The sequence below is a fragment of the Salmo trutta genome, chromosome 26 (assembly GCF_901001165.1).
Source record: "Salmo trutta chromosome 26, fSalTru1.1, whole genome shotgun sequence".
Lineage (NCBI taxonomy): Eukaryota > Metazoa > Chordata > Actinopteri > Salmoniformes > Salmonidae > Salmo > Salmo trutta.
The window spans coordinates 13,196,923-13,213,741 of record NC_042982.1 but is presented as its reverse complement, the minus strand read 5'-3'; the positions used below and the strand labels follow the sequence as shown (position 1 = coordinate 13,213,741).

Here is a 16,819-nt window from a genome sequence, read left to right as displayed (position 1 = left end):
AACTACAGTCATGTGGAGGACAAATGGTTTGCAAAGCATTCCTAATCTATAAATAAGCAAAAGTAAATCAATATATGTTCAATAACCCCTAGACCAGGGGTGGGAAATTCCAGTCCTCCGGGGCCTGATTAGTGTCACAGTTTTGCCCCAGCTAACACACCTGACTCCAATAATCACCTAATTATGATCGTCAGTTTAGAATGACATTTGATTAATCAGCTGTGTTTGCTAGGGATGGAGGAAAAGAGTGACAACAATCAGGCCCCGAGGACTGGAGATGCCCACCCCTGGCCTAGCCTGTAGCAACTTCTCTATCAAAATAAACATGTTACCACAGGTCATCATGCAGAAGGAAACATGTCAAGGGTCAAATTCCAGTTTTAATCATTTCTGTTTATTTGAGAAGCACATTCCCATTAGCATCGTACAACTGAAACCTACAGTGGTCTCCCCTACCCAGTCAGAGGGGTCAAGTGAACAAAGTTCTCTATACTGTATTTGTCAAGGTTTTGCAGATTTAGGGATTGTGAGCAGGACCAGTGGGGTTAAGGCTGGAAGCTGGTGTAGAGAGCTCTATGGTCCGTGTTTCTTTTCACCCGCATTGACGCAAACGACGGCTTTGGCAAAGACTGCCCTCTGCCGACTAGCAGGTTGGGTCTGGGGGTTAGTGGGGATCGGCTAAATTTAAAAAAAAAAACAAAAAATTAAAAAAAGAGGTGAAGGGAGAACAGTCAAAAAAAAAATAAAAAAAAATAAAAAACTGGAAATAACAGCAAACATTCGCTCACACCAAAAAACTAAAATAATTGATAACAAGCAGTCAAAACTTGTACAAAGTGACATCAAATTGCCTTCTCTTGCCCCACACTGTTAGTCTCATTCATTAAAAGGCCCAGTGCAGTCAAAAACGTGACTTGCCTGTGTTGTACATACATTTTCACACTATGCGGTTGGAATTATACTGTGCAATTGTGAAGATGCCCTTTTAGTGTAAGAGCCGTTTAAAAACAGTCTGACATTTTGGTGGGATGGATTTTTGGCCTGCCCGGTGACAACGGGTAGTACATTTGATAATAGACCAATAAGAAAGAGTTCCAAACCTCTCTGCCAATAACAGTTTTCCCCTCCCGAGCAGACCAGTCCCATACAGTCCTATCAAAAATTGTTGCTTGAGAATTTGCTCTTTACCAAGATGATATTTTTGTTTCATTTTGACCATTTTAATTGAAACAATTACAGTAAGGTACTTAATTGTTACCTAGAAATTATTTGATATTGAGATAAAAACAGCTGCATTGGACCTTTAAACTTCCACAGACTCCCTCTGTGAGCCAGCCAGTCAGTCCTCAGTGGCTGACCCTATGGTCAGTAAAGTTGGGGTCAGCTCTAGCATTGACAGCACGGCTAGGACGCGACTGTCAGTTGACCAATAGGCAGAAACGTTGAGCATCAGGCCCCATGCAGCACCATACCACCAGCATGGGCCCACTCATCATGAGTCCAGGTTTCACATGTACTAACATCCGAGTAGGGAGCTAGTCGACTGCTAAGAACAAGGTGATAACGATCAGAGAGAGCTGACAACACAGGAGAGAACCCCAACCCTGGTCTTTAGTTTAGCACCAGGGGCAGTGGGGTCTAGAGGGAGTAAGAGGGGTGCTGGGGATGGCCCCTTTACCTCCCGTCCTCCCTCTTAGCGCGGGTCTGCACCAGCTCGCAGGGCTGCAGTACCCAGTTGTTGTCGTGCAGCCCCACGCGGCAGCCCGGTGTGTCCTTGTCTGTGCGCCGGCAGCACATCCAATAGGAGCGTCCATAAGGCAGGTCGTGGTGGTAAGGTTTGGGGTGCCAGCGGCAGAGAGACACGTCGCCCCGTTCGTACTGCCGCTTGCACTGCTTGCAGGGGTCGTCGCGGTACAGCGGGTCCTGGTTCCAGCGCGAGTCGGTGGCGGGCACACCGTACATCTCAATCAGAACCTTGAAGTCGTAGCAGGTGCACTTGAGGGCGGCCAGCGAGCGGGTGGGCAGGTAGCTGAAGATGTTGACCATGATGTGGTCGGGCAGTAGCAGCATGTACTGACGAGGCTCCAGCAGCCGCTGGATCTGGAAGCGGATCTCCAGGAAGTCGTGAGAGACGTGGCGGTAGAGACGGCACAGGGAGGGGTCTGAGCAGTCCTCCACGCCGGCCAGGGGGGAGTCCGGCCGGTCAGCAGCATCCCCAGCAGGATTGTTGTTATTGGTGCAGTCCAAAGAGCACATTCCATTGCTGCTGCCGGTGCCACTGTCCTCGTCAAACCCTCTCTGGGGCTGCAGGAAGAACAGCTGGCCTGGAGGGGGGTCCTCTGAGCTGTCGGCCCCACTGGGCATGGCGAAACACACCGTCTCCTCTTGCACATTCTCTGTGCTGTCCTTGCCATAAAACACACACTGGTCTACAGCACCCGTGACCACCACCTCAACGTGGAAGCCAGTCACCCTCTCCCGGGCCACAGGCTTCTTCTCCCCAGAGCCGAGCTCCTGGCTGGGGTCCGGGCTGCTGGAGGCTGGCCGGTCCGTATGGCCCTCCCCATGGGGGTCAGCTTTTGGAGAGCCGGACAGCAGGAGGCTGGGGTCACGTGACGAGGGGCTGACCAGCTGGTAGAGATCACAGGTGATCTTCTCGTTGGCCCGGGCCCCCGCCTGGCCCCCTCCTCCCCCACAGCTCATGAACATGCAGCGGGGCCGGCCTGCGGGCTCTGACTGCGAGCCAGGATCTAGGCTGGACACCCGGAAGGCAATCCTCACTTCACCTCGGCCGTGGGTGGGCCCAGAGTCCCCGCTCCGCTCCCTCTCCCTGGGGGAGTCCAGGCCCGACACGGGCCTCAGTGTGTTCTCCAGGAGCTGATGTTGGGACTCAAAGTGGGCTATGGCCTTAGCCACACGCCGCGACTCCTGCTGCTGCTCCTCCTCCTCCTCCTCCTCCTCCTCCTCCTCCAGGACACCGTGTGGGGGGTGCGGGGGGTCAGGGCTCTCTGACAGGAACACCATGGGGCTGGGGTCGGAGACTGTGCCCTGCAGAAGCGTGTGTTCGGGGTGTTCTGTGGCGGTCTGTCCCTGGGTCACCATGCCCTGCAGGGCCATGGCTGTACGCTGCTCTACCAGGGCCACCATCTCAGCAACGGACAGCAGGTCAGTCTCGCACACTCCCGGGATGTCCTCTGGGGTGGAGGCTTCTGGGGGCGGGGTGGCGGGGATAATGTTGGTCTGGGCCCGGGCGGGGGGGTCATAGGAGGAGCAGCGCCGCCTGCGCTTGGCCTTAGTGCAGTCCGTGGCCCAGTTCCCTTTCACCTTTATGGCGCTGGGTCGAGGCAGGCCCACCCCACTGAACTGGTGGGCCACGAAGAAGGCAATCTTCTCCTTGGTGTTGCCCGGCTTGATGACATACCAGGTGTCCAGCAGCACCCTCCCATCCTCCATCTGAGTGGCGCCGGAAGGGGTGGAGAGAGCCTGCAGTGCCGAGGCCGGGTCGGCGTCTGGGGGACTGTTCTCAGAGCCGGCATCCTCCTCTTCCTTCTCCTCCTCCTCCTGGCCATCCACGCTTCCCCCGACCTCCAGCGACGTGCGCCCCGCAGTGTCAGCCTTGCAGAGGAACGGGGCTACCCCACTGCCCCCCGTACCGCGGGGCTTGTTCTGGGAGTAGGTGCCAAAGGGGCGTGGGCACCATAGTCGGATGTGGGAGAAGGTGTCTCGGTCCATCACGGGCCAGAGGGAAGCATATCGGCGGCGTCTAGGCTGGGCATCTGCTGTGCACCACACCACTCATTCTCTCTGTGCGAGCCAGCAGGCACCGTCACGGGAAGAGGGCATACAATCTGTAGGGAGAGAGAGGAATTTTATTACAGGAGCACTATTACAATATTCACCATCATAGGTCATCTAGCTGGGGGAGACAAACATGAGTAATGTCATTTCATCAAATTTAATTAATTTCTTCCCATGCATTCTAAGTGTTGCATTAGTATTAAGTCCCTAAAATGACCTCATCTAATTGTGTGACATGCCGATTCAGAAGCAACCACTATGGAAGGTTATCCTAGCCATTCAATACAATACAGCAAGAGCACAGAAAATGATAGGCAAATCAGCTCCTAGCCTCTTGGTGGTTCAGAAACAAAGGTCACAGTGCACAAGTCAGGAAAACTCATGCTTTCAGACAGCCTCAACAGCTAAACTCAATTAGTCATTACATACGCTCACTGTAATATAAATTCTCTCGCCTTGAAGGTTTTCAATCTATTTTAAAGGCTTCCATTTCAGGGACTTGTGTCTGGGGCAGATGAAGGGAGATATAAAGGAGGGGGATGAGGGAAGGAAAATGGATTCCCATCCTGACGCTTCAAAGAGGACCTGCCTAATAGGAGGCAAGGAAGGCATATGCCCAACCTATTTTTAGAAGGGGAGAGTAGTGGAGTTGATGTTGAGAGTCTAAAGGACCTTGGCTGCGGCCTGCAGGAAAACCGTTTACAAAGGGTGCCCGTGCCATTTCATGTTACCAGGCCAAAAATGTGGCACTGGGGGCTTAAGAGGTACAAGTGGCGCAAGACTGTTTCAACAAGACATTTAGACCTCTGATGAAGGTATCTGTTGTTCTTAATATGGTTTTGTAATTTCGTATATTTTATGTGTCTGATGTATGTAGGGCTCATCTGTAAAATACACCCTAGTCTCAGTATGACTTCCCTGTCAAAAAATAAATAAAATAGTATAAAAATGAAAAAAATATATTTGTGAGACATGCTGATTCAGAAGCAACCACTATGGAAGGGTGTGAGACTCTCACTGGATCAAATTTCACCTTCTAGCCGTTCATTACAGCAAGAGCACAGCAAATGATAGGCAAATCAGCGTCTAGGCGATTCAGAAACCAAGTCGCAGTGCACGTGATATATATCTATATCAGCAATGGGTGTGGCTGAAATGGCCAAATCCACTAATGTGAAGAGGCGTCTACACATACACAGGTGTATAAAATCGAGCACAACGCCATGCATTCTCCATAGACAAACATTGGCCTTCATGAAGAGCTCAGTGACTTTCAACATGGCACCGTCATAGGATGCCACCTTTTCAAAGAATATCTGCCTTGCTAGAGCTGCCCCGGTCAACTGTAAGTGCTGTTACTGGGAAGTGGAAACGTCTAGGAGCAACAACAGCTCAGCCGTGAAGTGGTAGGCCACACAAGCTCACAGAATGAGACCACCGAGTGTTGAAGCGCATAAAAATTGACTGGTACTGTTTATATACAGACTACCGGTCAAAAGTTTTATAACACCTACTCACTCAAGATTATTCTTTATTTTTACTATTTTCATCATTGTAGAATAATAGCAAAGACATCAAAACTATGAAATAACACATACGGGACCATGTAGTAACCAAAAGTAGTGTTAAACAAATCAAAAATATTATATACATTTGAGATTCTTCAAATAGCCACCCTTTGCCTTGATGACAGCTTTGCACACTCTTGGCATTCTCTCAACCAGCTCCAACAGGCTTGAAGGAGTTCCCACATATGCTGAGCACTTGGCTGCTTTTCTTCCCTCATCCCAAACCATCTCAATTTAGTTGAGGTCGAGGGGTTGTGGAGGCCAGGTCATCTGATGCTGCACTCCATCACTCTCCTTCATAAAATAGTCCTTACACAGCCTGGAGGTGTTGGGTCATTGTCCTGTTGAAAAACAAATGATAGTGGGACTAAGTGCAAACCAGATGGGATGGCAGAATGCTGTGGTAGCCATGCTGGTTAAGTGTGCCTTGAATTCTAAATAAATCCCCAACAGTTTCACCAGCAAAACACCTCCACACCATCACATACAGAGATCATCCATTCACCCACACCGCATCTCACAAAGACAGCGTTTGGAACAAAAAAACTCCAATTTGGACTCCAGACCAAAAGACACATTTCCATTGCTCGTGTTTCTTGGCCCAAGCAAGACTCTTCTTCTTAAATGGTGTCCTTTAGTAGTGATTTCTTTGCAGCAATTTGACCATGAAGGCCTGATTCACACAGTCTCCTCTGAACATTTGATGTTAAGATGTCTGTTACTTGAACTCTGAAACATTTATTACGGCTGCAATTTGTGAGGCTCGTAACTCTAATGAACGTATCCTCTGCAGCAGAAGTAACTCTGAATCTTCCTTTCTTGTGGTGGTCCTCATGAAAGCCAGTTGTATCATAGCACTTGATGGTTTATGCGACTGTACTTGAAGAAACTTTCAAAGTTCTTGAAATTTTCAGTATTGACTGACATTCATGTCTTAAAGTAATGGACTGTCATTTCTCTTTGCTTATTTTAACTGTTCTTGCCATAATATGGACTTTGTCTTGAAGCAAATAGGGTTATCTTCTACCTTGTCACAACACAACTGATTTGCTCAAATGCATTAAGGAAAGAAATTCCACAAATGAACTTAAGGCACACCTGTTAATTGAAATATATTCCAGGTGACTACCTCATGAAGCTGGTTGAGAGAATGCCAAGAGTGTGCAAAGCTGTCAAGGCAAATGGTGACTATTTGAAGAATCTCAAATATATTTTGATTTGTTTAACACTTATGGTTACCACATGATTCCATGAGTTATTTCCTAGTTTGTCTTCACTATCATTATTTCTACAATGTAGAAAACAGTAAAAAATGTAAATCCTTGAATGAGTAGGTGTCGTAAAACTTTTGACCGGTATTGTATTTATGTACACTACCGTTCAAAAAGGTTGGGGTCACTTAGAAATGTCCATGTTTTTGAAAGAAAATCTATTATTTTAGTCCATTTAAAATTACATCAAATTGATCTGAAATACAGTGTAGACATTGTTAATGTTGTAAATGACTATTGTAGCTGGTAACCGCTGATTTTTTATGGAATATCTACTTAGGCGTACGGAGGCCCATTATCAGCAACCATCATTCCTTTGTTCCAGTGGCACGTTGTGTTTACTAATCCAAGTTGATCATTTTAAAAAAGGCTAATTGAGCATTAGAAAACCCTTTTGCAATTATGTTAGCACAGCTGAAAACTGTTGTCCTGATTAAAGAAGCAATAAAACTGTCCTTTAAACTAGTTGAATATCTGGAGCACCAGCATTTGTGGGTTCAATTACAGACTCAAAATGGCCAGAAACAAAGAACTTTCTTCTGAAACTCAGTCCATTCTTGTTCTGAGAAATTAAGGCTATTCCATGCGAGAAATTGCCAAGAAACTGAAGATCTCGTACAATGCTGTGTACTACTCCCTTCACAGAACAGCGCAAACTGTCTCTAACCAGAATAGAAAGGAGTGGGAGGCCCCGGTGCACAACTGAGCAAGAGGACAAGTACATTAGTGTGTGTAGTTTGAGAAACAGACGCCTCACAAGTCCTCAACTGGCAGCTTCATTAAAGAGCACCTGCAAAACACCAATCTCAACGTCAACAGTGAAGAGGCGACTCCGGGATGCTTGTCCTCTTGCTCACTGCTCTTTTTAATTCTGGTTAGAGCCAGTTTGCGCTGTTCTGTGAAGGGAGTAGTACACAGCATGGTATGAGATCTTCAGTTTCTTGGCAATTTCTCACATGGAATAGGCTTTATTTCTCAGAACAAGAAAAGACTGATAACTTTCTTCTGAAACTCCTTTGTTTCTGGCCATTTTGAGCCTGTAATTGAACCCACAAATGCTGATGCTCCAGATACTCAACTAGTCTAAAGGCCAGTTTTATTGCTTCTATAAATCAGAACAACAGTTTTCAGCTGGGCTAACAAATGCAAAAGGGTTTTCTAATGATCAATTAGCCTTTTTAAAATGATAAACTTGGATTAGTTAACACAATGTGCCATTGGAACACAGGAATGATGGTTGCTGATAATGGGCCTCTGCTGAGTTTGCATAGGCGTACAAAAAAAAGAAACTTTGCTTTTTCAGGACCCTGTCTTTCAAAGATAATTCGTAAATATCCAAATAACTTCACAGATCTTCATTGTAAAGGGTTTAAACACTACTTCCCATGCTTGTTCAATGAGCCGTCATACCGCTCAGGAAGGAGACGCGTTCTGTCTCCTAGAGATGAACATACTTTGGTGCGAAAAGTGCAAATCAATCCCAGAACAAAAGCAAAGGACCTTGTGAAGATGCTGGAGGAAACAGGTACAAAAGTATCTATATCTACAGTAAAACGGGTCCAATATCGACATAACCTGAAAGGACGCTCAGCAATGAAGAAGCCACTGCTCCGAAACCGCCATAAAAAAAGCCAGACTACGGTTTGCAACTGCACATGGGGACAATGATAGTACTTTTTGGAAAAATGTCCTCTGGTCTGATGAAACAAAAATAGAACTGTTTGGCCATAATGACCATCTTTATGTTTTGAGGAAAAAGGGGGAGACTTGCAAGCCGAAGAACACCATCCCAACCGTGAAGCATGAGGGTGGCAGCATCATGTTGTGGGGGTGCGTCGCTGCAGGATGGACTGGTACCCTTCACAAAATAGATGGCATCATCAGGTAGGAAAATGATGTGGATATATTGAAGCAACATCTCAAGACATCAGTCAGGAAGTTAAAGCTTGGTCGCAAACGGGTCTTCCAAATGGACAATGACCCCAAGCATACTTCCAAAGTTGTGGCAAAAGAGCTTAAGGACAACAAAGTCAAGGTATTGGAGTGGCCATCACAAAGCCCTGACCTCAATCCTATAGAACATTTGTGTATTCAGAAATGAAAATGTGTGTATGAGCAAGGAGGCCTACAAACCTGACTCAGTTACACCAGCTCTGTCAGGAGGAATGGGCCAAAATTCACCCAGCTTATTTGATCCAAGTTAAACAATTTAAAGGAAATGCTACCAAACACTAATTGAGTGTATGTAAACTTCTGACCCACTGGGAATGTGATGAAAGAAATAAAAGCTGAAATAAATCTCTACACTATTATTCTGACATTTCATATTCTTAAAATAAAGTGGTGATCCTAACGGACCTAAGACAGGCAATTTTTACTCGGATTAAATGTCAAGAATTGTGAAAAACTGAGTTTAAAATGTATTTGGCTAAGGTGTATGTAAACTTCTGACTTCAACTGTACATACAAAACATAGTAAAAAGACTGAACAAGCCCCACTCTTTCCATCCTGTGATCCCAAACAGGTTGAGACAGACAGCACTATTATAACACTATAGTTTGGCAACTCTTACCAGGCAAACGTAGGTCGATATCTAGCCTATCTATACTTGTCGCCAGTTGAAAGCATGATAATGTGAAATGTGTACCTTCGGCTGAAGAGGAATGTCTGACTAGTCTGCTACCCAGGCTGTTTGTGTGTGTGTGTGCGTCAGAGGCCAGAACTACTCCTGGGCTGGTTAAGGGCTTTATAATCACACAGCTCCAGCTAAGAGCCTGCAGATTACTCTCTGTATGAAGTACATCCCAGGGCCACCACCCCACCGATAAAAAGATTGGATGGCGTAACAGGGACAGTGAGCGTCAGTCCATCTTTGTGACTAAAACAGGCACTTCCTGAAGCAGTGAGAGAGAGGCAGTGAGTGGCAGCCAGTGTGTGATTGAATGGCTCCAGTCAGATTTCCTCTCTATTGACCAGTATCTATTATTCAGAGCCAGCCAGCCAGCCAACAGTGCTTCAGAAGATGGAAAGATGGAAGGGGGGGGGGGGGCAGTCCACTACCAGTCATCCAGAGGCTGGAGTCAGTAGCTTTAATCCATGCTGTAGTCTTCGTTGTCAATTAATAGGCTATACGACCGTTTACCCTGCAATTTAATTAGGAAGTAAGGCGGCCGATGAACAGGTGGTAGTAAAATGCTATGATTGTAATAGATGGCATGCAGTTCTAATGACTGGCCTAGTAGCCTACAGGCTAGCTATTTTACACTTTTCTCCCTACCAGGTGTTAAACAAAGCTGAACTCTGCAGGGAGACACCATCATATACAAGATGTTTAAAGACATCTGTACTGGCTTAATATCAGGTAATGAGTAATAGCCTGAATTTATGAGAAAGTCCACATAAAATATGAGGACGAGACTAGAAGTCCCTTCATTGTATTCGAATGATATCCACGGGCCAAAACATGGCCCAGATGTTGCCGACAATCTGTATTCATGAAGACTTCATTCCCCGACAGATGATAAAACCTCTGCAATGATAATGCAGTTTTCGTTTCTCATTTGAAACAATTCCTGCAAATTAAGGCTGGTTTTAATCTTTTTGCATAATCCACCAAATCCTGTCCATGCCCAGCAGTACAGAAATCGCTGAGTGCTGCGCTAGAGGCTCGTCTCTCACTATCTCCCCAAGTTGTCCGACCTCTGAACTACACACACCAATGCAGGAGGATTCATTCCTCCATCATGACCTCGCTCAAACAATCCAGAGGCTTTCTGTTGGAGGAGATTCAGCAGGCTCAACATCATAACACAATGCTCCAGATTAACCAGGGAATGTATAGAAACAAAACAGTTGTCAATTGGCCACATGACAGCCACAGAATAAAATGTCAATTCTAAAACTTGCGTTTCTATCTGGAGCATTCGGAAACATTGCGCCCACTAAAATACCACTGTTAGAATAGTCTCAGGCATTGAAGGAATGTTCAGCACTACACCATTCCTATTCTATTACAGAGAAAATGTCATATTGAAAAAACTATTTAGGCACAGTAAGCAGGGAAGGACCTTTCAAACAAAAAAACACTTGTTATTTTTTTCTTCTTCTAATTCCAGGCTGTCCTCAGATAATTCAGACAGGCCCCTCATTCACCTCCAGGGCTATCCTCCCTCTCAGAGGCTATGGGAATGGTGGACAATGCAGGGAGGTGATAAATGGTGCTCGCCTTGGCTGCGCCTGCAGGGACAATACAGCAGTAGTCCTGCAGCAGGTGAGGCTGATGATGCTCGTCTACAAGAACAATGGACTCCCCCCATCCCCGATAAAATGAACCCAGGGTGCCTTCGTCATGAGAAGGTCAGGCAGACAAGCTGGCTATAGAAGTGTTTGGTCTGTCAGCTGTGCTTCTCTGGTAGTGAACAGAACTGCATTGAACTGCAATGGATATCTATGGACTCCTTTAAACTATAGCTCTTCATCAGGTTGTTTCTTTCCACCACTTGGCTTCAACTTTAAAAAAAATTTTTTTTTAAAAAGAGTTCATCAACCCCCTTACTCAAATAGTGTTGGTTGTAAGGGCCAGGACAGTGGTCGCCAAAATGGTGAATTGTTGTTTATCTGTAAACATTGAATACAAACCATGCCAGTACAAAACTGATATACAGGCTATTCTGAGAGGATTTTAGGCTGAACCAAGCAGGCGCATCAATGGATGTTCCCTGGAACTTAACTATTGAATATTTTTGGCGCCAAAGGCTTTACGTTTCAATGCCCCATTGCTCCACTATTCCCATACTTCTGATTCTAAAGTACCAAAGATAAAGATGTATAGGCCTAGTTCTCAGTTGAATAACAGATACCAGCTCACCAACAACAGAGGTGCTCACCCTGTAGTTTGATTACTTTTTCATCTTTGAGAAAAGATTAACGCCCACAGATGACTTACTTTCGGTCCAGTCCAGACCGGCCTTGATTTGGCACAAATAGACATCCATGATTGGTCCGGACTATGTTTCACAAGTTTTTCAGAGCACAACACAAAAAGTTGAGTACAGTATACTTCAGTACAGCAGAGTAGAATAGAGTTCAGCTGAGTACACAGTAAAGCACACTAGAGTACACTAATGTACTGTGCTGAACTACTAAAATATTTAAGAGCCTTTGAACGGGCTATGAAGTAGGTGCCAGGCGTACAGGTTTGTGTCAAGAACTGCAACGCTGCTGGGTTTTTCAAGCTCAACAGTTCCCTGTGTGCATCAAGAATGGTCCACCACCCAAAGAACATCAAGCCAACTGTGGGAAACATTGGCCAGCATCCATGTGGAACACTTGACACCTTGTAGAGTCCATGCCTGACAAATTGAGGCTGTTCTGAGGGCAAATGTGGAAACAGACATCAATGACTGGCTCAGATTTGGCCCGGTCCAACCAAATGTGGTCTCATTAAAATAGCCAGGGTTATATTGCATATTTCTACATTTGTGTGCCTATTTAGGATACAACACCTTAATATCCATAATGATGCAAGCATTTATGTGTAGTACAGATCAGGGACCTATGATGAAATTCTGTTATCACAATTCTAAATCCACTTCATACTGTAGTTTAATAACCAAAATACATTTTTAAATAACCAAAATATATCAAGGTGTCATAGCTGACACCCCATTGTTTCTGCAGACATGGTTGAATCTTAATTCAGAGTAGATATTTAACAGTGTTTGGAAAACGTGGGCACCTAGCCAATGCTAAATCAAGAAGCTGAAAACCAAATAGACAGAGAAACGTTACTGCACTGAGGAAGTACAGGTGACATTGACTCTAGCTATAAACAAAGCGCCTTCAGAATGGTAAGGCACATTTCCATTAGGTTGTAACATACAGGTGGTCAGCATGGGTAACCATGATTAGCCAAGGACTAATTATTGACATGCTCATAGGTGTTCATTCAGTTGTCTAACGCTGATCAAATGGTCAGTTGAAATGTGCAAAAATGTCATAATTTTACAAGAATTGCGCAATCTAGCTAGGAATAGGACGAAACAGAAATCCAGCCTGTGTGGTTTAACTATTCTTACAACTACAGTAACGTTAACTAAGTTAACCCCCGAGGTCCGTATTAATAAACCAAGTTGGTTAACTAGCTAACTAATGTGAGCTTACGTTAGGTTAGTTATATGAGAATCACTTTTGCTAACTAGCAACTATATGATGTGCAGGCCAAAGAAGTAACGTTAAACACTCATGTTAGCTAGGTAACGTTAGCTATCAAAGCTAGCTAGGTAACGTTAGCTAACCAACATAATTTCTTTGCTGCTAGTTTAGCTTAACGTTAAGTTAACGTTGGCTGGCTATCTAACTAGGCTAAGTTAGCTAGCGCGTTACAGCCCAAAGGCCAACAACAATCTCGTTGTTACATTGATGTTACAAACACTCGCCAAGGCGCGGCTAACTGATAGGCACCAACTGATCGTCTTTGACGAAAATAAAACGAGTTAGCCAACTACGTTAAGGGGTGTAACGTTGTGTGCCGACTAGGCTAACGTTGGTTAGCCAAACACAATTGCAGTGGAACCCATAGTGTGTTGCTGGCTAACGACGTTGACTAGCTTTTGAATTTAAATACAGCTAAGCTTCGCTAAAGTGAAGTAATTAATGTTTCCGTCATCTTACCTGTAGATCCGCAAGCACTTGACCTGCAACAGTGTTGATGACAGTAACGTTACTAGCAAGCCCCCCCCGGTCGTAATGCCTGTTTTCCTCTCAACAACCGACCGATGAATCAGATTGAGCAAGGATAGGGGTGCAGGTGACTCGGGTTATCTTTTACTTGTCCATTAGCTAGCTATCTGGCTGCAGAGTACTTTCCAATATCAACCCTTTGTTAATATTGAAGCCTACTGTCCGTTTTTCAATTCTACACAACCTATCTATACTGATCCTGTTTCACACTCTTCCTCGTTCATCGGGCTACCTTTTCAGAACTGACACAGGCTGACCTTTACGGTATGTTCTCTGAACAACCAAAATAATCGGAGTCAGAACATCCGTGGAGAGGAAGGCCATCTTGTTGACAGGCAGCTGCATAAGGCCCACAGCCAATAGCAAGGCAGAGTCGATGGTGTGCCCATATATGGCATATATGGCCCCACTCACCCCCCCTTCTTAGGTCTCACTCCTCCGCATCTCTCTCAATTCAATTCAATTCAATTTAAGGGGCTTTATTGGCATGGGAAACATATTGTAATGAAACCGGCAGGGAGCAGGCCTCGAACCCTCGACCTTCTAGCCCGAAGTCCAGCGTGCTATCGACTGTGCCCCAAAAGCATGCTCAAGCGGCAGAATCGATATCTGCGCTTATACATCAAGGGTCGTTACAATATGTTAACATTGCCAAAGCAAGTGAAGTAGATAATATACAAAAGTGAAATAAACAATACAAATGAACAGTAAACATTACACTCACATAAGTTCAAAAAGACAATAAAGACATTACAAATGTCATATTATGTATTTTTACAGTGTTGCAACGATGTGCAAATGGATAAAGTACAAAAGAGAAAATAAATAAGGATAAATATGGGTTTATGGTGTTTGTTCTTCACTGGTTGGCCTTTTCTTGTTGCAGCAGGTCACAAATCTTGCTACTGTGATGGCACATTGTGGTATTTCACCCAATAGATATGGGAGTTTATCAAAATTGGATTTGTTTTGGAATTCTTTGTGGATCTGTGTAATCTGAGGGAAATATGTGTCTCTAGTATGGTCATACATTTGGCAGGAGGTTAGGAAGTGCAGCTCAGTTTCCACCTCATTTTGTGGCCAGTGTGCACATAGCCTGTCTTCCTCTCTCAAATTCAAATTCAAATTCAAGCTGCTTTATTGGCATGAAAAACATTGCATCAATATTGCCAAAGCAACAATGTATACAATATACATTGTAATAAAATAATAAAGAATAACAAATAATGATATAAAATGGTAGTAAATAATCATAATAAGACAAAATAACAACAATAAAATGGTAACGGTCAATACTAGAAATATAATAAATATAAAAGGCTAAACATGGAAAATGAAACTATACCTAACTTATAACTAACTAACTGTCAGCCTCAGCATTACATCAGTACTACAACTCCCATCATCATTACCACTACTACTACCACCACCATCACTAAACTGCTATCACTACCATCACCCATACCACTACTATTTGGAATAAGAATCACAATAATATAATAATAATAGTAATAACAATAATAATAACTAAGTTACTGTTTACTATGCAGGTGTTATTATTCAATTTTTGTTTTTCCTCTGGGTTTAATAAGTTAAAATTTGGAATAAATTTAGTAATTTCTGTAAATAGTGAATCTCTTGGTGAGGATGATTTATCACAGTAAAGGAGAAAGTACATCTCTGTTTCTACCTCCCCTGATGTGAGGTGACCACATACACACTCCTCTTTGGGTAGCCATGTCTTTTTATGTCTGCTGGGTTTCTATTGCCAATTGGTGGTCACTCAGTCTGTACTTGGTAAGGAACTGTCTCTGCTTCGTATTTCTGACAGAGTAGAGATAATCAGACAATTCATATTCTCTGTTTAGGGCCAAATAGCAATTTATACGGCTTTGGGATTTTGTTTTGTTTTTCCAATGTTGTAAATATGAGTCCTTTGATTGGTTCATGATTTTGTTTATTTGAATTCTTTCTTTTTGGAGCAGTACTGGTGTCAGCTTGGTTGGTTAGGTCCAACACCAGCTGACTGAAAGGGCTTGTTTCTGGGCTTAGCTCTTGGGTTTGAAGTGCTTTAAATTGGAGACTTGAATTTGGACTTGAAATTAGATTTAGCCAAAATGTTTATGATCTTTTGTGTGTTTTCATTATCACTAGAAAACGGCCAAATTCTGCCCTGCTGTAAGGTTCTGTGTTTATTCTTAGTCATCCTTGTGTTCTGTTTCGTTGTGTTCTTGAATGTAGCCCTGTTTCATTGTGTTCTTGAACGTAGCCCTGTTTCTGTGTGTTCCTGAACGTAGCCCTGTCTTTCATTTTTGTTTATTGATTTCACCTGTGTTAGTTACTCACCTGGTCTCATCAGCTCCTTATTTAGTTCTGTTCATTCTGTTTGTGCCTTTGTGAGGTATTGTTTGTTTTGACTCTACTAAGCCGTGTCTGTTTGTGAGATCCAGTTATAGCCTTCAGTCCAAGTTTTGATTTACCTGCCTGTTTGCCTACCTGCGTGTGACCGATTCCTGCGAAGACTAAATAATCACCTGCTGCGCGTGAATCTACACATTTTTCTCCCTGAGTATTCATGACACCTACATGCATTGGTTGGTATTTCTTTGGAATTGTAGAATTTTTCTGACAGAATTCTGCATGTAGGGCTTAAATTGGATGTTTGTCCCACATTTTAAAGTCCAGTTTATTGAGTGGTCCCAACCTCACTTCCACAAAGAGCCTATTGGTAGGATTACGCTGTCAAATATTTTGGTCCAAATTCTAATTGGGATGTTGATTCTGAATAATTTCACTTTTATTGTATACAATGCTCTGCAGGGTTTTTCTTTGAGTGCATTCACTGCCATATTAAAGTTTCCTGATGCAGATATGGTCTGACCAAGGTGTGAGTATTTTTTTTGTGCGTGGGTGAATTCATGGGTGAATTCAGGGTGAATTTATATTTGTTTGACTTTTTTTCTTTCTGGAAAATCATCATTTGTTTTAAATTGTATTTACTATGAGGGCCCAATTATGGCAATATTGCTCTAGAATGTTAAGGTTCTGTTGAAGACCTTCTTTGGTTGGTGATAGAACAAAATCCTTAGCATATAGCAGGTATTTTACCTCTGTCAAATAGTATAGTGTGTCCTGGGGCTGGAGGATAGTCCAACATGTCTGCTAATTCACTTATATAAATGTTGAAAAGGTTTGGACTCAAACTGCAGCCTTGTCTCACACCTCGGGGTTGTGAATTTTTTTTCTTCTGTGTGCATACATTTCATTAAGTCATACACTTTACCAGATTTATAAATAAAAAAATTGGGTTGGGCTGGATGTGTTTATTAGTGTGATGATTGGGGGGAAAAAGCCAATTTGACATCTACTTATTATATTTTGTTTCTTGAAGAAATTCTTGAATTCAAAATGCTACAGAACCTTTCCCAAGTTGCTGTTTA

General features: G+C 43.7%; 1 protein-coding gene across 3 annotated transcripts; it reads right to left on the bottom strand.

The window, feature by feature from the left end:
- Positions 1-372: 372 nt before the first annotated feature.
- LOC115163153 (F-box only protein 46) lies at positions 373-13,803 on the bottom strand. Of its 3 annotated transcripts, none has more exons than XM_029714816.1 (2): positions 13,311-13,803; positions 373-3,848 (listed from the first exon to the last, which is right to left on the bottom strand). In XM_029714816.1, the coding sequence occupies exon 2, from the start codon at positions 3,730-3,732 to the stop codon at positions 1,675-1,677; it is 2,058 nt and encodes a 685-aa protein (XP_029570676.1). In that variant the 5' UTR covers positions 3,733-3,848; positions 13,311-13,803; the 3' UTR covers positions 373-1,674. The 3 variants fall into 3 exon arrangements, with proteins under 3 accessions (XP_029570676.1, XP_029570678.1, XP_029570677.1); XM_029714818.1 differs by lacking the exon at positions 13,311-13,803 and adding an exon at positions 5,474-5,514; XM_029714817.1 differs by lacking the exon at positions 13,311-13,803 and adding an exon at positions 5,450-5,491.
- Positions 13,804-16,819: the final 3,016 nt, after the last annotated feature.